General features: G+C 41.8%; 3 protein-coding genes across 9 annotated transcripts in view; 1 reads left to right on the top strand and 2 right to left on the bottom strand.

Annotated features, from left to right (window-relative positions):
* Positions 1-72: 72 nt before the first annotated feature.
* On the bottom strand, positions 73-10,549 carry naxd (NAD(P)HX dehydratase). Of its 3 annotated transcripts, XM_054786095.1 has the most exons (11): positions 9,280-10,250; positions 7,553-7,966; positions 6,186-6,336; positions 6,044-6,089; positions 5,881-5,969; positions 4,553-4,661; positions 2,488-2,538; positions 2,301-2,405; positions 2,112-2,232; positions 1,924-2,047; positions 73-1,038 (listed from the first exon to the last, which is right to left on the bottom strand). In XM_054786095.1, the coding sequence occupies exons 1-11, from the start codon at positions 9,797-9,799 to the stop codon at positions 888-890; spliced, it is 1,881 nt and encodes a 626-aa protein (XP_054642070.1). In that variant the 5' UTR covers positions 9,800-10,250; the 3' UTR covers positions 73-887. The 3 variants fall into 3 exon arrangements, with proteins under 3 accessions (XP_054642070.1, XP_054642072.1, XP_054642071.1); XM_054786097.1 differs by lacking the exons at positions 7,553-7,966; positions 9,280-10,250 and adding an exon at positions 10,451-10,549; XM_054786096.1 differs by lacking the exons at positions 7,553-7,966; positions 9,280-10,250 and adding an exon at positions 10,265-10,444.
* The window catches only part of rab20 (RAB20, member RAS oncogene family), a 43,895-nt gene continuing 27,366 nt past the window's right edge, over positions 5,898-22,426 (top strand). For 3 of the 4 annotated variants that reach the window (XM_054786100.1, XM_054786098.1, XM_054786099.1), the window contains exons 1-3: positions 5,898-6,027; positions 8,719-12,724; positions 16,876-21,772. In XM_054786100.1, the coding sequence (XP_054642075.1) occupies positions 12,535-12,724; positions 16,876-17,456 (771 nt within the window). In that variant the 5' untranslated portion in view covers positions 5,898-6,027; positions 8,719-12,534 and the 3' untranslated portion in view covers positions 17,457-21,772. The remainder of the gene's footprint in view (positions 6,028-8,718; positions 12,725-16,875; positions 21,773-22,426) is intronic. The other variant, XM_054786101.1, reaches the window with a different exon arrangement.
* col4a2 (collagen, type IV, alpha 2) overlaps positions 14,456-22,426 on the bottom strand; it is a 62,514-nt gene continuing 54,543 nt past the window's right edge. Inside the window, exons 44-45 of one of the 2 annotated variants that reach the window (XM_054786093.1) lie at positions 21,467-21,753; positions 14,456-20,037 (exon numbers count right to left, since the gene is read on the bottom strand). In XM_054786093.1, the coding sequence (XP_054642068.1) occupies positions 19,783-20,037; positions 21,467-21,753 (542 nt within the window). In that variant the 3' untranslated portion in view covers positions 14,456-19,782. The remainder of the gene's footprint in view (positions 20,038-21,466; positions 21,754-22,426) is intronic. The other variant, XM_054786092.1, reaches the window with a different exon arrangement.

Genomic DNA, 22,426 nt, shown 5'->3' with positions numbered 1-22,426 from the left:
GTTGATTGTTCAGCGTTGGTAACACTGTTTGGAAGGAAGAAAGTCAAATAAAAAAGGAAAATGTTTGTTTCATACTGCTGCTCAGGTTTTTATTGAAATCGATATGTAGGTTACATTTCTGCAGTATAATATTTGTACACATTTATATATATATATTTATATATATATATATTCATTGTATTCAGTAAATTAAATTCATTCAGCAAAGTGTACGCACAGCGTATAACTTATACTCAACTCAGAGCTAGTGAATACATTGTACACGTTTGTCCGCCTAGACCCGTCCACCTCTCTTGCTCACCATCATGGCGGACTTTCTGCTTCATGGCGTATTACTGTTCCATTCATTTGCGACGGATCAGCAGACCCATTGAATTTTAGTGTCCTTGATCACAACCGCATTTTCACTGGACGTTTAAGTTGTATAAATAAATATGTTTTAAAACAAAAAAACACCGCAATGTTGCCTTACACAATGTATTTGTAATCCAACATATGCAAGTCTGGCTGCCGTAGTCAAACATTTGACCCGCTTTCATTTCCGTACTTGTACTTTGCTGTCTTCTGGCGGAAAATAGGGTATCTGCTGACGTTCGACAAGTTATTAAAATAAAGAGAATCACACAGTCGTTTTTATTTCTTTTGATGTAAAAAAAAATGCCAGTAAGTACATGTCTTCCACTTGGGAAGATTTGTGTTTGTTGTATGTACATAAAGACTGTAGTTTCATTAACACGAGGAGGTATAGCCACACATACTTTTTATTTTTCCACTAAAGCCTGCCCCCTTTTGCCCCATATAATACTTAACTAAAGTTATCAGTTGGGTTGGGTACAGAATGCAAAACATTAACATGGGTCATTTGTACAAGTGTGATATGTTGGCTTTCATCTTTCAAATAGATTTTTGAAGACTGGCCCAATCTCCTGGATCATGTCCGAGGTGGTTGTGGACCTGCCATGTCGCTGGAACGCTTGTTTGTTGCACTGTCTGGTGAGTGAGGACGCCCCCATTGCTGCAACCACCGACGGGTTCACACTGCGGTAGGAAAACAATGATACAAATGATGGATGGCTTAGTCAACATCTAAGATGCCATGACGTTGAGGTTTCACTCTGCTTTTGCGTTAGCTTTCTTTGGTGACAGAAGCAGCAGATACTGTACACCTAGCATCAACAAATATGTTTTTTGCTAAAGTACAGTGTTTTGTTGTTCATTACGTTTAATCAAAAACAGTGGTAACTTCTTTTTACGCATCTATGATGATTAAGAATGCTAAAAAGCCAGTGACACGACCCGTGGTGGTGCACATTATGCCTTTTATTATTCTCCAGCAGCCCTTTAAAAGACAAGGAATTATATTTGTTACTTAACTTAGAACGAGGGCTGTCAAATGATTAGTTGCTGTCGTACACTACTGATGGGGATGTCATACAACTTCATGTAAAAATTTTTTTTTTTTAATCCGACCTATATATATTATACAATTTCATTTATACAGTATGTGTATATATATATATATATTTTTTTTTACACAATAATATACACATTTAAAAAAGTATAATATTTGCCACTATTATTAAAAATATATATTTTTACACTTGCATGACTGTTAATATTAAAGGTAACTTAAACCGTATCCTGAACGGGTAATAAAAGGTTTTTATTTTACTACAGCAGATGCATGATTTTCCGATGGGAAAAGTGGAACAAATCAGAGGTTCAGCAAAGTCTTGGAATGAATTGTTTTCCAGTGTATTAGAAGCACGCCTCAGTATGATGCAGTTTCAGAGAACATGTTGTTCAATTAATTCCCATCAATCCGCAGTGAACACGACTGCCAAGCATAGATGGCATTGGACTAAATATTGTCACTGCTAACTCCTGTATCTTGCCAGCAGTGTGTCCTTTCAACTTGATTACCCTGTGATGAGTCCTGCTTGACAGGCAGCGTGGGCCCAGTGTGCCAGCACACCAGCAGAACCAGACAGAAGATCCCCCTGTCCTCCACATCGTCTAGCGCTGCCCTCTGTGCTGCATGTAACCACTGCAAACAAGGTAAGACAGTCACAAACATTCACTGATTTACATCAAATGGGCTGGATACAAACCAGTGCTGCCATCTGCAATGAGATCCTTCTCTCCCTTGAGCAGGATGGTGATGTTTCCCATGGCTTCACTCAGCTGCAGGACACTACTACGGTGATCGCCGCTGTCCACAGGCTTATGTTGCTAAAAAAAACAGAGATGCTGTATGATGACACACTATAAAGAAGCACGCATCCGGATTCGAGACTCACTAGCGTCTCGTAGAGTCGCGTGAACTCCATGAAGTTGGGCGTCAGGATGCCTTTCTGGTAGCCTTGGATAACAGACGGCTGCTTGGTGACCAGCCATAAGCCGTCCTGTCAGAGGCAAGCAACACACACGGTGAGTACGGTCTGACTTTGGAAACAAAACACTGTGAACATGAAATCAAATACCCACCGCGTCGATGACAATTGGAATATCTCTCGCTTTGGACTTCTCTATCACCTCCTGTAGGGGAGGAATCCATGTTGTTTGTGGAAAAAACACTGGTTACAACACAGGCCTGGAAAAACCCTGTAATATGCATGCCGGGCCACTAGTAGGCCATGTTGCTTTTGTAAAGCAGGGGTGTCCAAACTTTTTCCACCATGGACCACATACAGAAAAATAAAAAAAGACATTAACACGCTAAAACCAATCCAGTGTAGGTCAAGTGACTGTCGTTGTGTCCCTGTGTTAATGCGAATGAATGGTTGGTCGTGGTTGGAGAGGCCGGAGGCGCAATTTGGCAGCCACGTTTCCATCAGTCTACCCCATGGCAGCTGTGGATACAGATGTAGTTTACCACCACGGGTGTGTGACTGAGGAGTGAATGAATAATGGGTTCACTTCGATGTGAAGCGCTTTGGGAGCCTTGAAAAGTGCTATAAAATCTACTCCATTATTATTATTATTATTATTATTATTATTATTATTATTAAAAGAGGTCAATACATTTTTCTCTTTTTTTTCTTATAATATTTGACTTAATATCGTTCCTGATTATCCAAATACTACATAGATATTACATAGGTCAACGCATTTTTTTATTTAGTTATTTTTGGTTTGTTTTCATTTTTTTGGACAAAAAATTGATAGATGGATGATGGTTTTCTAATCTACACACATTGTAAAAAATAATTCATGGCTCATGTTTTTGGCAATAAGGTCAAATATATATTTTTTAATTAAATAAATTATATAATTATATTTTAAAGTTGTAATTTAAATGAATTTTTTTTTTTTAACATAGCAAAAATAGCTTTTTCTTGTAATGTTTTAAATAGTTTTTTACCCACTGTGGCTGTAATCATCCTTTGTAATGCTCTGATGCAGGCAGTTATTTATTTTTATTATTATTATTATTTTTTTTCAATGCCTCGACCAAAAAAGAGCTGCTGGAGTTTGGACACCCCTGTCGTAAAGAAACACTGCACCGGGGGTGTCCACACTTTTCAGTGAGGGCCACACTGAAAAATGAAAGGAGGCTGGGGCCACTTGGATATTTAGTAAACCAAGATAGGCTAAGAAGTTACAGAAGTCTTTCAAGAAAAAACGGCATCCCAGCATTGTGATGCAGGCGAAAAAGCCAATTATTGGTACAAACGTCCGTCTTTGCTGCTGCTGTTTTTTTTAAACATTTTCCAAATATTTAAACTTTCTTCTTACATAATCTTTGTACATTTTCTTCTGATATTATGACTTTATTCTCATATTTGACTTTAATCCCATAATATTATAACTTTTCCAACATAATTTTCCAAAAATTACAACTTTATCTTGTTTTGTGTGTCTCTCATAATATAACTTCTAAAAATGAACATATTTCATTCAATATTTCACCTCTATGCTACTAAAATGACATTATTTTCCCTCATAATATGACAAATTCATTCTCGTAAAATTGCGACTTTTTTCTCTTGTTATAATACAACTTTTTTCTCTTAATATTTTGACTTTATTCTTGTAAAATTATGTTGTTTCCAGTTCTGCTGTTTTGTGTGTTTTTTTTTTTTTTAATTTTCCAACTACTTCGGCTTTCTTCTTGAAATTTTCTCTTTATTCTTATTTATTCTAATAACATTCTAACTTTTTCGGCAACCAAAATTTCCAAAAATTACAACTTTATTCGTTGTTTTGTTTGTTTCTCATATTATGAAAAAAAAAATAATCTTTTTTTCCCCTTTCAACGTCATGCTACTAAAATGACGTTACTCTCTCATTTTACGACATTATTCTTGTCAAATGATGACATTTTTTCCATTCCATTACTTTTTTATTCTAATATTTAGAATTTATTTTTTTACAATTACTGCATATTTTTCAGTTTTTGCTGTTTTTTCCTTCCCTGTTAAATTATATTTTTATAATGTGCCTCAGGCAGCGATTTGGACACCCCTGGCAATTTTTGTTTTAAAATCACGATGCTAATGCTAATGCTAAGCTTCTTGTGGTGGTTAAAAGGTATAGAAATGTCACGTGCCTTGGCCGTTTTTAATAAGAAGTCCTCTCTCCCTAGACCGGGTCCCACCACCAGGCTGTGCAGTCTCGGGAGCCATTTTTCTATCTCCTCCACTGCGTTGGGACTGTCCCTTTTAAAAAGGTACACACACACAGTATAAATGCACACATATTAACACGCCATACACTTTATTTATGTTTTTGTCCTGTCCCATTAGGGCTTATATAGTATTGTTGATCTAAATACTTTACATGCTGAACAGATTTCCTCTGCCAGGGAAAAGTGTAAGATTCTCTTCCCCTGTTATATAGATTTTATTTGACTTTATTTGATGTTTTGTTGTTATGTAAATTGGGTTTAAAATAAGCTCTGAAAATAAATGTTACAAAAATGAGTAGCTCTTGGCCATTTTCATTTTGTAAAAGTAGCTGTCACGAGGAAAAACGTTGGTGACCCCTGGTGTGAGTCATATTGAGTAACGACCTCCTGCAGTTTCCAACGTGTTGACGGGTTTATTCATAGCTAATGATTGCCTCCTGTCAAATAAAGAGCTGCGCACCACAATATGCCATTTTATGACGTGGATACGTGCGGCTTATACACCGGAAATTACGGTATCACTCTTTTCAGCGCATGTTGTTTTGAGAAGCAAAACTCTTTACTCAACAGACCCCACCAACCAGCCGGAACTACTTTGCTCATCAACACAGAGAACCGACCAGAACTCGCCTCACGGGACCAAGTGGGGGGGGGAAAGTCGCTGTCGATGCACTGCACTGTGGGCGGGGATGTCATACAACATCATGTCAAAAAATCCAACTATCCCTTTAACTTCTTTTCTTGTATGACCGTTACGAATAGGCGGCTTCAACAGGTCTGTTAGAAGGTGTTTAATTGTGTTCCACTTCTTTTTACACTTGTATCTTGTATGATAGTTGAGCAAATGTTACAGTGCCTGTAGAGTTAATGCGGGGCTAAAGGGCTCTAATAGTCTAAAAAAAACATATAAACAGGTTTTCTGTGCTCCAGCAAAGACAATACTCCATTTCTACACAAGTAATCCTACCTTGTGGAAATTCACTTATCAGGTGATAAACGAGGGGTTACTATATTTCTATTTCCATTCTTTCCTATGGGGAAACTGCAAACCAGCATCCCTGTACTGTACTCCACTGTTCCGTTCTATTACCCAAAACATCACGACGGATAAACAAACATACTCGTCCATGTTATTGCTTCTTAAACACTGTGACCAAAAAACAACAAAAAAAGGCATAAAGTGACCACAGGAGATTTACTGCCATCTGCTTGCCCGATCAAGTGGCACTAATTGTTTGGTGTGCACTTACAGGACGGGATGCACGATGAGCTCCGGGCTGTAGGACTTGATTACCGCTGCGGCATCTTTGGTGCAGAACACGTGAGACAAGTCCGCACCCTGCAGACGAGACACACAAACACTGACGTGAGACACCACCCGCCCCCCAAAAAAGAAGGTAAGTGTGTTCTTACCACTTTGAGTGCGGAGATGGCGGCAAAGTAGGGCGCTCCAGTGTAGCTGGGAAGTGAAGACAGAGAAGCTTTGAGGGTGACGTCAACTGCAATCAATACAGATGAAACGTGAAAACCCCATTAGGGTGCGAGTGCAGCGTACTCCTGACATCCGCCTATGATCCCGATTCGTCCGTCCTGTCCCTTGTGCTTATGGCCGGACAGCGGCGGGACGATCTTTTTCACCAGAGACAGGACGTGCTCTTCCATGGCCCCGTGGGATGTGGAGCCCACGCTGTGGTGGCGTTCAAACACTGCAGGAATAACGTGAAGTTTAAACACGTTATTGGAAAACAAGAAATGCTGTGGTTGTGTGGGATTGGTGCTTGAGTAACGGACGCAATAGAAAGCAAAGTAGAATGCACTTTTTAGCTGCGACCAGCGGAGGCGCCGTTCCCTCAACTAGTTTGTTCTCTGAAGAACATGCCTTGGAAAAAAAATAAACATTTCCTTCATCTAAAACAATTATAATATGATATAAATACCAATTAGTCAATTCATTGTTTCATTCCCCCCAGTCAACGTCGTTGTTCTGCCAGAATCAGTTCTGGATCCAATATGAACAAATTCTAACCTAATGTGTTCAAACTGGATTCACATGCAAGTAAGATGTCAGTAAATGGCATTTTTGCAGGACTAATTCCAATGTGCTGCTTCCACATAGCCAGCGCATTCAAATCAAACAGTATTCATCCCTTTATTTCGCTATGTGGGAGCAGCAAATGAGAAATTGGCGTGCGAAAGTGCAATTTACTAACATGTCATTAGCACGACGATCGAAAACAAACTCAATCATAGAAATACATTAAAATATATATAAAATATATATTCAATGAATGCAATCAAAATCAAATATTTAATGACAAGATGGAAGTAAATACAAAAGAATACAAAAGAAATTATATTAAATATTTTTTTAAATTGATCAAATTAAATATAAAAATAATAAAATGTCAAAAATAAAATATTGATAAATTATATTTTAAATAATTAAATTAAGTCAAATTGATACAATAAAAATTAAATACAAAAAAATCTATAATAAATGAAACGATACGAACATTCTATGAAGGATACTACAACCATTTGGAATTTGACTATTTTTCCTCAATCGACAACGGGGAAAATGAAATGATTTATTGGTATTTAGTTTGAGAATCTCTCTCTGAATCTTCTGAGCTCCTGTTTCCACATCAGGGTTGTATTGTTAAGACTTGAGAAGTTGTGCCCTAGCGTGGATGTAGCGCTACGCTGATGCTGTGTTCCTTAGACAGCAAGCAAGTTAAGACTGAATCAGCAGCGCCTCTGCTGGTTGCTGCCAAGTAGTGCACGCCATTGTTGCCTCACTTGCTTTAAAAGACGTCGATCAACTCCACACATTTTGTCAGGAAATCTAGACAATTGCATCCAAAACTGTTGTCAAAAGCGCTCAAAGGACTTGCTGGAGGTCTCATCAATACCTATCAATACCTAATGTGTGAGGGTCTGGGCTCAGCAGCTGACCCCGTTGAGACAAACTGTCTGTCTGTGGGGAGGGCTGGCGGCGTGCACACAGTGGCGATGGTTGGGAGAAAACGGGAGCATGGGTGGTCTTCGTGGGCGCCGCCGAGCCGGGTCGTGCGGTGATGTTGGAGAACATCTGCCCGAGCATCTGGAGCATGTGCAGCTCCCTGGCGTGCTCCGCCTCCCGCCGATGGTCCTCGGCCTGCAGGCGCCGCTCCTCCATGCGGTAGAAGTTGTCCTCGGCCTGAGCACTCTGCTTCAAGAACTGCTCCATTAGCCTCTCCACGGGGAAGTTAGCACGCCGCCGCCTTCTCTGCTTAGGCGTGGAGGCGGAGCAGTTACCTACCGACTGGCTGCTGTTGTGCGGTCTTTCTAATGTACCTGAAGTGGACAAGAGACATGTGGATTACATTCCGGATGTATCTGACCTGTCCATGAGTTTGTCAGCCGCCAATGTTAGCTGCTAGCGCATTGTTAGCTGTGAAACGAAGCATTTCAGTGTTATTGCTGACATTGGCTGCTCATGCTAGTTGCAAATTGACTGGCGTTATTAGCGTCACGTTATTAGCCGCGAGAAGGGGTAATTAAGTTCCACTGCTAACATTAGCTGCTCACAGTAGTCGCACATTACCACTTCGAATGTTTGCTGCTGACGCTAGCTTTAGCTCGACTGGACAGCGTATTGTTAGCTGCGAGACTGAGCATTTCAGTGTCACCTCCAAAGTTAGCTGCTCATGTTACAGATAGCTTCTCTGGCTAGCATGTTGTGAGCTCCGAGGCTGAGTACAGTCATCCCTCGTTTGTAGCAGTTAATTGTTTCCAGGGCCGACCGCGTTAAATTCATTTCTGCGATATAGGATTCAATGTTAATAAATGGAATGTTTTCATAGTTAGAGCATAGAAAACCTGTTTTTAACACTTTCTAAATACATTTTTTAACATTAGAGCCCTGTTGACATTAAATAACACCCCTATAGTCAGTCACCTTTACACTCCTGTTATTCATTGTTTACACCACATTGCAACTCTTATGCTGCGGGCACTCAAGACGGCTGATAGCTGAGCTAGCGAGCTAACCAGTTAGCCTCAAATGTATTTATTTAAAAAGCCAAAGAATGACCACTTTCACACAGGATGGGAGGAGACTTTTTTCCACTCTATCATGTCGGACATGCCATGGCTGACTTCATGCAGTGTGAAGGTAATGTAATGTAAGGTAATGTCTCAATGTTTTGTGCCAATACTGCCGCCTAGTGACTAGACTACCATGTACCACTTGTATTTCAATATGTATTGAATAATAATAGACCGTAGTCTACCAGGAAACTGATTATTTATTGATGAATTTCTGAAAAAGCTCTCAATTTCCTACCCTCACCTGTGGTCATGAAATACGACTGTATTTCGGTGTCACTACTGATGGGAGATGCTAAACCTAGCTGCAGGTTGACATGCTAACGCGGCATGTGAGGAGTATGAGCCGGCGTATGAGTTAAATAGCCTCAGGTGGACAGGCTAGCATGTTGTTGCCTGTGAGACAAAAGGGGCTTTTATATTTCAGAGCCTCAGGTAACATTAGCTGCTCACGCTAGCCACAGGTCAACTCTGTAGCGCATCAGTGTCACTGCTAACATTAATTAACTTTTGTTATGACAGCGAAAAATTGCCTGTATGGTGAGACCGCATGTACTCACTGTTATTGCCCACTGTGACTTTAACCGGGATGGGGATGGGAACGGTGGGGTACTCCAGCTTGACTTCAGTCTCTGCAGGAAAGGGACAGTCTCCGGTACTCTCAGAGTACACATCCTGAGCATCCTCCGCATCCTCGTCCAAGCCGTCCACGGCCTCCTCCCCTCCGGTCCCGCTGTCTATGAACTCCTGGGGGTCCACTAGGGCGGGCCGGCTGCTGAGGATCCTCTCCATGGTGTCATAGAACTTGGCTATCTTGTGGTACTGCCTGTTGTTGCGCAGGTTGCCCTCCTTGGCCAGCAAGTATTGCCTCTTCAGGCTCTTAATGCGCACCCTGCACTGCTCCGGCGTGCGCTCGAAGCCCATCGCCGCCAGCCTCCGGGACACGTCGCGGTAGACGAAGCTGTTGCGGAAGTTTCCGTCCAGCGCCTCCTGGACGTCCTGCTCCCCCCAGATGTTCAGCAAGGTCCTCGTCTCCGCGTCCGACCACAGGAAGCCCCGCGTTGTGTTGTTCAGCAGCATAGCCGAACTGGTTGTTGTGATGATGGAGGTACTGGCCTGCTTCTTTTTAAGCTCCAAAACCTCCGGAGAGGTCGCTACCTACCCGCTTGATTGTCCTAAAATGGTGTGTTTTGTTCAATTTTGGGACGTCGAATCTCGCTATCCTAGCTAAACCTGGCCATGTTTATCCCCCCTTTTTACGTCGCTCACAAAAAATGCCACATAAACTGACGAAGGACCAGCTTCCCAAACCAAGGATCATTTTGGTACAATTTGCAAAACTGACCTCTGATCGGTCCTCTAGAGGGGAACAGCCTGCCTCCTACCCGCCCGAGCTAGTACCCTGGTGTCTGCTGGGTCCTAAAGCCCACCCTGTCAACAAGCTAACAACATTTAGCGTCAAGCTAACAACATTTGCAGTCATTCATTGAATTTAACACAACACATGTAACGCAAGTACATATGAAATATATGCTGTGACTTTACCTTCCCAGTTCAAACAGTACAACGTGGCGAAAATGGACACAGTAACGCTGACAAGCAAAAAGGCGAACATCTGAATTGGCTGCTGCAGCATGTTGTCATTCATTTGGTTTGACTGTCATCAATATGGCCCACCGACTTTCCCCCTAAAGAGGAAGCCCACCGTGGTGAAAAACACACACTTCTTACCTAAAGTGGAAGTGCGTTTCAACGCTGACAAGTGTACACAAACACGACTGATCATGAGGCTTTCTCTTGCCAACAGCGATACAGGAAGAAGTAGTTCACGATGCCTTTAAGGGTTACTCGGAAAATTCAAACTCCGCTAAAAACGAGTCCATTCTGTGACACGATGATTAAAAAAACACTATTTTTGTACGTTATCTAGGTTTTTGGAGTATATATTAATGTAAAGTCGATCATATTGCAATGAAAATAGTTGCTATTATGAAGCAAATTATATGTAGAACAATTAATAATATATTGTAAGATATTCCTTTAAATCTGTATGACGACGGTTGCCAGTGAGCTTTTTTGTCAATAAAGTTTTTTGAGTTGAGGGTTGGACCAAAACAGGCTGTAATACATCCAAACAAACAAAAAAACAAAAGAAATAAGTTCTTTATCCATTTAAAATATTAATTAAATGTAAAAGTCAAAAACTTGTTCTCAATTTAGTCATTTAAATTGACTTAACTTTTAGATTGAATAGGCAAAAGGATGCCACATCTACAGCAGTTTAGTGGGTTGGCGAGGTGTCTTGAGTGGAAAGCCGGGCTTGTCGGTTCTTTTAAAGCAGCGATATCACCGTGGTAGCTTAGCCTAAACTCATAACTTGGTTGTATCCAGACTTTCATCTTAAAATGGGTGCCACTGTTTCACTGTTTAACTAACTCAGAGATGACGTCCCCATTTATTGAGAACCCGGTGGACCTGGGAGCAAGAATAATGCAAGCAGCACTACGACGGGAACGGCTTTTTCAAGATCGCTCTGATCTGCTAGCATTCCCTGATGAAATTGTCTGTCTGCAAGTGAAATTTTCAGCCGATGGAATTTGCTAGATATGCTCACTTTCGGAGCCGACCATCAGGAATAAAATGCAATATGAAATATGAATTCGGGCAATGTTAGTACGTATATGTATGTGTCACATCAGTCCTGGTGTGAGTAATCATCCTGTTGGTCTATTGTAATATTTGCTGGAGGAATAAGCACTCTGAGGCATCAATCACCTGCAATAAAACACTTCTTTATTTTAACAAAAAGGAAAACATTGTCACAAAGGAGAAGTTACCACAAAACTGGACTCTACACAAAACACGTCAACACTGCCGCCGAGTGGTCACCACGTGGTACAGCATGTCTCATGAGTCACCGATGCAAGTCAGACCAGCTGTCAAAAAAGTTTTTATTGTCATTATACAGAGACAGCAGATTTGGGTGTTCATCCCGACACAGTAAAAAAAACAAAACAATATTTATAGCCTGCGCACACTACCATTGCGGTACCGTTTGATTCTGTTTGGGGAATTTAGCTTTTGTTGAGCTGCATCGTGAGCACAAAGCTTGGTTTTGTTGAGCCGCTTTCGCGGTATACTCCCTACTTAAATTAGTTGTATTGCAGTCTGTAAGACTATAGGTATTCTATTACATAATGGGTGCAAAATAAAACCTTTTTCTTCTATGGGCGAGGGCCTGAAATAGAGTATAACTAAAGTATTATGCTGCTGCTTACTATTGGCTACAATTTGTCTTTTTTCCTGAAAAAGCGCGCCTGTGCCGTAGAACCAATTCCCCGAGTATAGCAACATCTAACAACACGAACAACACAACAACCAAACCATACGATATTCCTGAAAACAAAGAGAACTGAAAAATATCAAGCGATCACGCTATTATCGGTATTGCCATTGGTATAATACTATCGATATTTGGATCGATCCGTCCATCCCCTGCTACGGACCGAAGGGCTTTAACCAAAGGCTTTGCTTTGGATATCACAAAGTGGGCGTGGCCAGCGGCGTCCCCTGTTGAACCCGAGAGGCGTGATTGAGGACAAAGTTCCTCATATTCACTTCCTGTTTCACCTCACTTGCAGAAAGTTCAGGAGAAGTCACACAGCTTTGATTTGAGAATGAGCAGCACGCCATTAATAGCCACCATTTCATACTTGGACACTTAAAAATGGCGACTTTTACGAGCTAGTCCTCGTCGTTGTTGTCGTTTATTAGTCTGCTGACAACGGTAGTCAGTGCCGGTGGCGGCGGAGAACATGCCCGAGTCGTCGAAGATGAGGAAGCCCGACGTGAAGGTGGTCCTCCTGGGGGACATGAATGTGGGCAAGACGTCGCTGCTCCACAGGTACACGGAACGGAAGTTCAAAGACACCATTAGCACGGTCGGAGGGGCGTTCTTTCTCAAACAGTGGGGACCCTACAACATCTCCATATGGGACACTGCTGGTAATATCACATTTTATTATTAAAAAGTTATTAAAAGTGTTTGACCAATATAGTCATGTGACTTCAAGTCTGGATGGACGCAGATATCTCAACATTAGCGACATTAGCTTGTCTACACTGTACAAGTGTACAGTATAAGCCATGGAGACCAACGTGTGAATGTAGTATTCTATATTGGCCACTAGGTGTCAGTAATTGCTCAGTGAGACCACCACTGAAGCACCAGACTTGAACAACCTGCTTTTATCGGAAAAACTCAACTCTGAACCCCCGAAGTCTCTTCCTGTCCGCCATATAAAACAAACATAATCTGTTCCAGGGTCAAACTGTGGCCCAACTTGCAACAAAACGTAAACGCTAACCCGTGACAAAATGGCAAAAGTTTAACGTGTGTAAATTCGATCCGATAGCAACGCATATGGTAGCCTTCAACAAAATGCTAACATCACGGCACGCATACTGTATGTTAATCAACACCCACAAATGTTTGTGATACAGTGTCGTCTTATTTAACGTAAATCTGTCCAGGGTTAAACTACACTTGTTTGAGATAGGCTAGCTATTGTTGATATGGGTTATTTAAATAAAAAAAAAAATTGCCCCTGCGTTAAACGAGGGAACACTGTATATAACAAAATAAATATCAACGATAAAATATATATGTATATAAATACACACACACATACATATATATGAACAAATTCAGAGATCACATGGCCAAAATGATGCCTTGGTATCGCTGGGAGGTCATAGCACTCCCAATCAAAAATGCACCAATGCACTTGCTATGATATGCTGTGATGCTAGAGTCGTCCATTCTCTGATTGGCGTACAGCAATGCTTGGCTTGAATGGACATTTTGAGAGTAAACAACAGTAACAAAGTGAAAAATGAGTGAAATCATGTCTTCCTTGGTGTTGCTCCCGAGCTCTGGGACAAGTTCTGCCTCAGCGGTCGGACACAAGAGAGGGATTGTCCACTTTTTGCTCACCATACAATTGATTACGCAAGCTTTCGAAGTGGTGGCATCCCGAGTTAATCTAAAAGATAATAATGTTCCTTTGTGATGTTTACTGCCCGTGCTGTGGGGGACGGGAATCATTGCTGCCGTTTGTCACAACTTGAACAACACAGTTGGAGAGATAAGCAGTGGTTGGTGAGTCACTTCCTGTCCGTGCATGTGCGTTTTTTTGTGGAATAAATCCTCCATCATTTATGGGAAAGGTGTTGGATGTTTGGGACGCAAACAAAGCTGCCCGCTGCTTTTTTTTTCTTCCTGTTTTTGTTTTTCATTTGTCAGCTGAGCTTGAAGGCCTCGTGTTTGAAAGGATTTTTTTAACCCGGTTCCTCTTCATCGTCACATGACAGAGCTGTGACAGGAAGACCTCATGTCTCATCAGGCTGTTTCCACGACCACAAGCATTTCTTCGTAGTCCCTCTCTGCATGTTGTAATTTGAGAAATACCCCAATAATTCTGATAGATTGATCTCATCACATTCCCAGCGTTGCTTGCTGCAATGATGGTGCGTTGAGTATTGTTGGATCTTTTGTAGGAATTGGCATCATCATCATCATCTATTTAATTAAGAATTTAGTTCAGGGCTGTCTGAAATTAGAATTTAACACAAAAACTGGAAAAAAACGACAGCAAAAATGGAAAAACAAGCAGTCATTTCACAAGAATAAAGTCAAAATACCAAGAGGAAAAAGTTTTAATCTAACAAGAAAAAGTCGTGTTTTTACAAGATTGACGTCGTATTATTACGAGGAAAACTGACATCATTTTAGCAGCTTCAAAAAAATGGACACTATTTTTTGAAAGCAGTAATATTATGAGGAAAACAAAGTTGTCAGTTTTGGAAAATGAAGTTGCACAAAAAGGTATAATGTAACGAGGACAAAGTCAAAATATTATGGGAATAAAATCACAATTATGAAAAACCTGCTGTCATTTTACGAGGATGAAGTCCAAATACAACGAGAAAAAGAGTCGTATTCTAACGAGAAGGAAAGACAAAATGAAAATATCAGGAGGAAAAATAGTAGCATCGTTGCACAGAGTTGAAATATTTCAGTCATAAAGTAAATAAGCTCATACAATTATTAGAAATGAACAAAACAAAATACAGTTGCAATTTGTGGAAAAGTAGCTTAGGAAACAAGTTCTAATATGCAAATAAAGTCATAATATCGTGGAAATATTTGGAAAACAACCCCGCCATCTTCGGGCAATTGTGGCAAAATGAAGTGCACTACTTGGCTGCAACTGCTAGCTGAGCTGCATCCACAGCATGGACCTCTCCCGCCAACGTCGTTCTCAACCCCAGCGGCACGGAAACAGGAGGCTCTCGAGTCAGTGCTTGATAAAGAGCCACTGCGGTGGGAACCCTCATGCTACGTGCGTGATGTGGGCTGCGACAAAAACAGAGCTTGTTTTGTTGCTGCGTCCAAACTGCTGACTTTTCTTTTCTTCAATACGACAGCGTTCATACTCACCAAGCAAGGAGTCGTGTTGCACACGACAGGGTCAATAATCACCAGGATGTGAAACACCAGGACCACCAGGTGTGCAAATTATGTTTTCAATATTCTTATTTTAATTGTCCCCTATTATGCAAAAGTACATTTAAAATGATGTGCTAACACAGGGGTGTGCAAAGCGCTGCTTTTTATTGGCCCTCGGCACATTCTGAAAATGCAATTAAACAAGAAAAGTTAGAAAAAAACAAAAAAGAAGCAAAAATGGGGAAAAAACAGCAGTAATTGAATGAGAATAAAGTCATGATATTAAAAGAAAAATTAGCATAAAGTTGACTGAAGATGTCATTTTTAAACTGTGGTGATATTATGAGAAACAAACAAAACAAAGAAAAAAAACTTAATTTTAGGAAATTTTGTTTGGTAAAAGTTACAAAATTACGCTAATAAAAGTGAAAATATGATAAGAATAAAAACTTAATATGAGGACGAAAAAAATGTGCAAGAAAAAAGTTTAAATACTTTGTAAAAAATTCAATAAACTGCAAAAACAAACAAAAGTGTAACGTCAGGAGAAAGACTTCATTCATGCTAATAATATGCTCGTCAGCCGCACGGTGGTCTCGTGGTTAGCATGGTGGCCACACAGTCACAGTCAGGAAGATCTGTTCGAATCTCCGTTGGGCATCTCTGTGTGGAGTTTGCATGTTCTCCCCATGCGTGTGGGTTTTCTCCGGGTACTCCGGTTTCCTCCCACATTCCAAAAACATGCGACTCTAAATTGTCCATAGGTGTGAATGTGACTGTGAATGCTTGTTTGTCTATATGTGCCCTGCCATTGGCTGGCCACCAGTCCCGGGTGTACCCCGCCTCTCACCCGAAGGCAGCTGGGATAGGCTCCAGCATGCCCCCGCAACCCTAATGAGGAGAAGCGGCATAGAAAATGGATGGATAAAAAAGTTCTCAGCATGTCCTCATGGGTTGGCAGCCGTTGATTTTTCTGTATGCTAGAAAACGTTTGGACACCCTTCGTCGTCCCTCAAGCAGGGGTGTCCGAACTTTCTACACCGCGGGCCGCCTACTGAAAAATCACAGGATCACTTTGTGTATTTTGTACATTTTGTAAAAAAAATAAAAAAGACAAAGCGTGATGTTATTGTTAGTTGTGAGTATCAGCATGTCAGGTGTCAGCCTTTTCTCAGTACACTGTGCCTTTTTTCTCCATTTTTTCAGTTTAATCTTATTTCTACAAAGGACCAATAAAAAATACGAGCCACGGGCTGCACTTTGGACACCCTCGCAAGACCAGAGCACCAAACGTGAGGAACCTCTACGAAGAGGCGCTCAAACGGTCGCTTTTGAAATTACGGGGAAAAACTCCGGTACCGCCTGTGACCCGCCCTGAGCGTGATGAACCCGTCCTGTGTATACGGCCACCACTGGACGGAGATGAGCTTTGTGGAAAATAAATAATTAAAAAAATCAGGCTTCGCTACACATCTTAAAGCGCTGGATCTCTGCCCACCAGCTGTCCGTCAGTGACGGATGAACACAAGGCGGCGTGGTCACAGCAGGGCTTGCTGAAGCACTTTGGTGTATTGTAAATTTACACCACTGGCCTTCACAGACTTCTCATTTCGCAAGGCTCTTTACATCTGCCTTGTCTTCGCAGGCCGGGAACAGTTCCATGGTTTGGGCTCCATGTACTGTCGGGGTGCCGCCGCCATCATCCTGACTTATGACGTCACCAACTGGCAGAGCCTCGCTGAGCTGGAGGAGCGCTTCCTGTCCCTGACGGACACGGCAAACCACGACTGCATCTACGCCCTAGTGGGCAACAAGGCCGACCTCACGGACACTAAAGCCCAGCTGTCTCAGGGGGAGGGCCAAACGGAATCGGCGGAGGACCAATCCGAGGTGCTCTCCGCTTGCCCGACGCCTCCGGCCTCGCCCGTGTCTATCCCGGTCGTCACGCTGCAGAAGCAGGTGTGCCGCGAGGACGCCATTGCCTTCTACGGGCGGATACTTCGCTACAAGGGCGCCGATGAGAGGAGCAGCTTGCCTGCGGAGAACATGTGCTTCGAGACCAGCGCCAAGACGGGCTACAACGTAGACGCTCTGTTTGAGACGCTGTTCGACCTGGTGCTGCCCTCCATGCTCAGGAAGAGGAACCAGAACCAGGAGTCTCCCACCGTGAACTTGGAGGAGTGCAGAGGCGCCAGCGGCAAGCGGGAGCGCCCCTCATGCTGCTAGGATCCCCTTAGAAGGGGGCGGGGTTTTAACGACTGATGGTACCACTTCAGTATAGCATTGAAGGAGAAACCACATCATTTAACACTGTGAAGCCAAACGTGTCCCAGCAAGTTGAGCCAAAGACGTCTGCTGCCACCAAGTACACTTTAGAACCTTTTTATGTTTTGGAAGAATAACAGCACTAATTGTCCTGTGGGTGGCACGTTGCACTCTGTTTAGTAATGCTTTCATGGATCACTTTAAATGTTCTGTTACCTGCGTCCGTGCTCCTTTCTTTGATGTTGCTGCGGAAGATGAATGATCGCATGATGATGGCGCACAGACCCTCGGTGAATGTGACAAAGTGTCCTGATAAAGACTTTTATTTTGCAGCTGGCGCCGTCTGTTAAAGGGGTAGTTTGGATTTTCTGACATGAAGATGACAGCGACTCACCCCCACTTGGTCCCCCAAGTCCAGTTCTGGTCAGATTTCTGTGATGAAGAACGTCGTTCCGCTTCGTTGCTGGGGGCATTTAAGTAGTTTGGCTTCTCAAAACTATATGCGTTCAAAAGATGAATACATTTGCATCACAAAAATGCCTTCTGTCGCTGTTATTGGACTACAGTGCTGAAGGGGAAGTCACACAACTTCATGTCAGAAAATCCAAAGTAACCCTTTAATGAAATCACACGGTGGTGACCCTTAGAAGCATTTTTATCAATTTACAGTATTATGAAACAATCATGGATTTATTTAAAGGCGTAGGGAACCAGGCACCCCAACGTAAGACAATTGAGAAATATTGTGTATTAAACAAAGTGTTTTAAATATCATGACATTAATATTCCATTTCTTAGCTCTTTGACAGTTTATTGACTCTGCTTATTATCTTAAAACAATCAGAACTCCTCTGCTGATTTGCTAACATTTACCTTGGAAACGCTGTTTTTCCAGGCAGGACTCTGTCCCGGATTTCTGCAGCGCTCCAGGTCAGTGGTTGGTGTGTGAATGACTGGAAGAAAAACTCTTGACTGGGGAAACTTTCAGGGTAGAAGTTGTTTCGTGCTCCCCGCTGGTGGGTTTGCATGTGTAAGCCTTTAGACCCCCAATAAAAGACCACCCATCTTTATACTTTTTTCTTGGGTAAAAAAAAAAGTACCGTCTTATATTAAAGAAGAAAAGCTCTGACTTGCTTACGGGGAGAAGTCATTTGACGCCACCTGCTGGTTGGTTTACATGTGTAAGTCTCCAGACCCCCGCTATAAGACGACCCATCCGCATCTTTTTTTTTTTTTTTTCCTGGGGGAAAAAAAGTTCTGTCTTATATTCAGGAAGAAAAGCTCTGACTTGCTCATAAGGAAAAGTTGTTGGACGCCACCTGCTGGTTGGTTTGCATGTATAACTTTGTAAATCCCTAATATAAGACAACCCATCTTCATATTCAGGCAGAAAAGCTTTGACTTGCTCATAGGGAGAAGTCGTTTGACGCCACCTGCTGGTTGTTTGCATGTCTAAGTCTCGAGACCCTCCATACAAGACGATCCATCATCATACTGTTTTTCTTGGGTAGAAAAAAAAGTACTGTCTTATATTGAAGAAGAAAAGCTCTGACTTGCCTGGGGAAAAGTTGTTTGGCATCTGCTGATTTGTATGTTTAAACCCTGAATATAAGACGACGACTCTTTTTAAAACACTTGATCAAACATAGCGCCTTTTATATTCGGCCTGGGGGTTTCCCACCCCTCCCTGATTGAAACAAAGTGTGTGTGCGTACTTTGCTGAGCAGCAAACAAACTAAAAAAAATTTTAAAAAGTCCAAATCAAACCATCAGACTTGTGGACTTTGGATCCAGGCTGTTTACGCTGTGAGCGCCTGGCGGTTTAATGATTAGTAGATTTATAAAAATAAAGCGGTAAATGAATCTCAATGGAAGGTCAAGTTCACTCAGATACTTCAAAACAAAGAGAGTCAGTGCATTCTGTAAGCACGTGAACATCGAACATGACTGTGGCTGTAACTGAAAATAGACGTTTGCGTACAATAACGAGGGAAAGACTCAGAGGGTAATAATGATGTAGTGCAACCAAGGATGCTGTAGTGGACAAGCAGAGTTAGTGGCGTTAGGATGCAGCGTAACACTCACGGGCACATCTACTGGAAGAAGTAGTGAACAGTCTTTGTGTGATTGCCTGAGGTAATAAGTTAGAAGAGTAAGCACCATAGCAGACACATCATACGTAGAACACATCCATAATGCTGCTGGCTCCATTATGGCATCTCCGAGGCACCGATCAGTTTTTGCGGCTTCATGTTGGTACTGACACAAACTAGCGAGGAGAAGGTGATCACAAGTTCTTCATGCAGACCTGGCAGCGGCTGATGCGGGACAGGAGCTGGCCCGCTTTGAGCGTCTCTGATGCCGGCTCGGCTTGGAACGACTGATCTATGGAGGTCAGCCAGAAGCTGTGCTTGTTGGCGAAGTAGTGGCACGTGCCTTTGGCCCCGTTGCACTCGATGAACGGCGTCGTTCGGAAGTCCTCCAGGCAGGAACCCGGCGACGACAGGGACTGGCCGCCGCCTTCGTTTCCCGCGGCCGTGTGCTGCGGAAATTTTGTGTTATTTATGGTGTTAATTACCACTCGGGGCAGCAGAGGGCGCCATAATGGAGCAAAAGTTGCATATTTCCTCAACACCACACCTCAAATAGACAATTTCACCCACCCCTCAGGAAAAAGTACCACTAGGAGGCTGTAATGAGTCATTTCATAAGACTGTTTGTGAGACTGTATGGCTGAAAAAAAAGGGCTCACTCTGTTCATGCCTTTGTTCTGTTGAACAAACATGCCAAGGTACTGAAACCAATGCACAGAGTGAACCCTCTTCCTGCCTGTTTGGAGGCGGGGGACAAGAAAACAGACACGCATGCACTATATTGAGGCCGGCAAAATTATCAGACTAATTTTAATTTATTTTTAATTTTTATTTTTTTAGTTTAATTCATAGTATTGTCCCAAGCCTAGTGCCCACGACTTTTTTTTATTAATGAGAAATCTTGTTTGTTTTAATTTCGCAAGATCCTGTGACACAAAACTGTGTTACTAGTTTTAAATTAGTCAGTCAAATATTATTACAATTAAATAATATTTTTAAAATGATCAAATGTTACATTTACAATATTGTTCATGTAATTTTGGAGATCTTATGTAAAAAATGTTATAAAAATGCATTTGTGTAAATACAGTACGGGTTGGATTCCCAGAGCAGATCTACAGTAAAAGTGGCTGAGACACCCTGAATGTCACAAACCAACTGGTGGTCATCGGAGCACACAGTGTGACTGCGCCACACGCACTACACGGGGCTCAAAATAAACGCTTGCGCAGTAAAATGCATGTAAAACAATGCTATTTTGTACTCGTTTATAACCCGCAAGACATGCTGAGTAACCTTCCGGGCTTCCCAGCATGCCTTGCAGGTTATAAATTTGTATAAAATACTATTGTTTTGCATGCATCTACTTCGATAGCCGTTTATAGGGTGTACAGTATGTGTCTTATCCTTATAGGTGCCAGCTACTCGTGCCCTTCGCTACTATTGTATAAGTAGTTTATTCATTTAAAGTAGATTCTAACCGCAGGTGGCATCCATAAAGCTGAAGCTATGGTAGAAAAAGTGCTGCGTTCTGGAGCAGAAGTTGTGAAATATTTGACACATTGACTCAAAAACAATTGGAATGATTCAGTAGTATATAATTTTAAATATTTATTTATGAGATATATTTTAAAAGCATGAAATATATATTTAGATTTGTACAGTGCCATTATTTCTATATTTTTAAAACTAAATAAATATAATTACGTATAAATTCATACATATAACTTATATAAATCAACATAGAAATGATTTTATATAATATATATATATATATTTTGTATGTCTAAAGGCCTCCCTTGTCACCCTTGTCAACTTTGTAAGCAAACAGATCATGTGTGTGTACTTTATGAAACGTCTGCTGTCCACACTACTCACCATCAGGAAGGAGTAGCCAATCCAGAGGCTGCGCCATCCCGCGGGACACTGCGGGATGGTGATGTCCTGGCTGTGGACCGCAATGGCGACCGACGGCGCCTCGCACACCGAGCAGCGGCTGATGTACGGTTTGATGTCGCCCTCCTCCACGGGCATCATGGGAAGCGGGGCGGTGGTGGACAGCCAGTAGGACTTGTCGTTCCTGCTGGCGTAGTAACAGAGGTCTCCCGGGTTGCAGTAGAGGAAGGGCATGGTGCTGAAACGCGGGAGGCACGAGCCGGCCAAGCCTGAGGAGCACAACACAAGGTAACGTACGATGATTTATTGTGGGGTTTTTCACACTTTTTACGTCTTCATTTTAAAGGCGGTTCACTTCTTTTTACACTTGTATGACAGTTAAGAATGTCAAAAACTACGACACTATGAATACCTTCACTATTTTTACATCTTAATATTAACCGTGGCTAACTTCTTTGTACACTTGTATGACACAAATGACCTTCACATCACGCCTTCAAAATGTTTAAGTGTTACTTGAAGCGTTGCCTGCAAAGGTTTTACGATGAAATATTTGATCTTGGAACAGATTACAGTCGTCCCTCGCTGCATTGTGGTTCGAATCTTGGGGCTTCACTCTATCACTGTTTTCAAAAATATATAAATGAATAAATCATGCTGTTTTATTAGTGAATAAATATGCACATTTAAGCAAATGTTACTTATTTTTTGCCTAAATGAAGCATTTAAGCGTAAAAATAGCTAAATGAACTAAAATACAAATGTAAGGCATTCAGAAGAAGCATTCAAAGACATGATGCAATGTAGTACTCTACACTGGTCACTAGGTGTCACTAATTACTTTCCTGTAATGTGAGGCACACAAGCACTCCATCGCCGGAACAACAGGTTTGAATGATTGCAGTTTTGAATGATCTCACAACAAGCACAATAACAATAATC

This window comes from Dunckerocampus dactyliophorus, chromosome 9 (assembly GCF_027744805.1).
Source record: "Dunckerocampus dactyliophorus isolate RoL2022-P2 chromosome 9, RoL_Ddac_1.1, whole genome shotgun sequence".
NCBI classification, from domain to species: domain Eukaryota; kingdom Metazoa; phylum Chordata; class Actinopteri; order Syngnathiformes; family Syngnathidae; genus Dunckerocampus; species Dunckerocampus dactyliophorus.
This window is presented reverse-complemented; position numbering and strand designations above follow the sequence as displayed.

Bases quoted from the DNA above. Each gene is read 5' to 3' on its own strand.
- naxd (XM_054786095.1), bottom strand. From the start codon at position 9,799: ATGCTGCTGAACAACACAACGCGGGGCTTCCTGTGGTCGGACGCGGAG. The intron at 7,967-9,279 runs GTGAGTACATGC...TGTCCACTTCAG, and splicing joins AGTCACAGTGGGCAATAACA to GTACATTAGAAAGACCGCAC. The intron at 2,406-2,487 runs GTGGGTATTTGA...TGCCTCTGACAG, and splicing joins TTCCAATTGTCATCGACGCG to GACGGCTTATGGCTGGTCAC.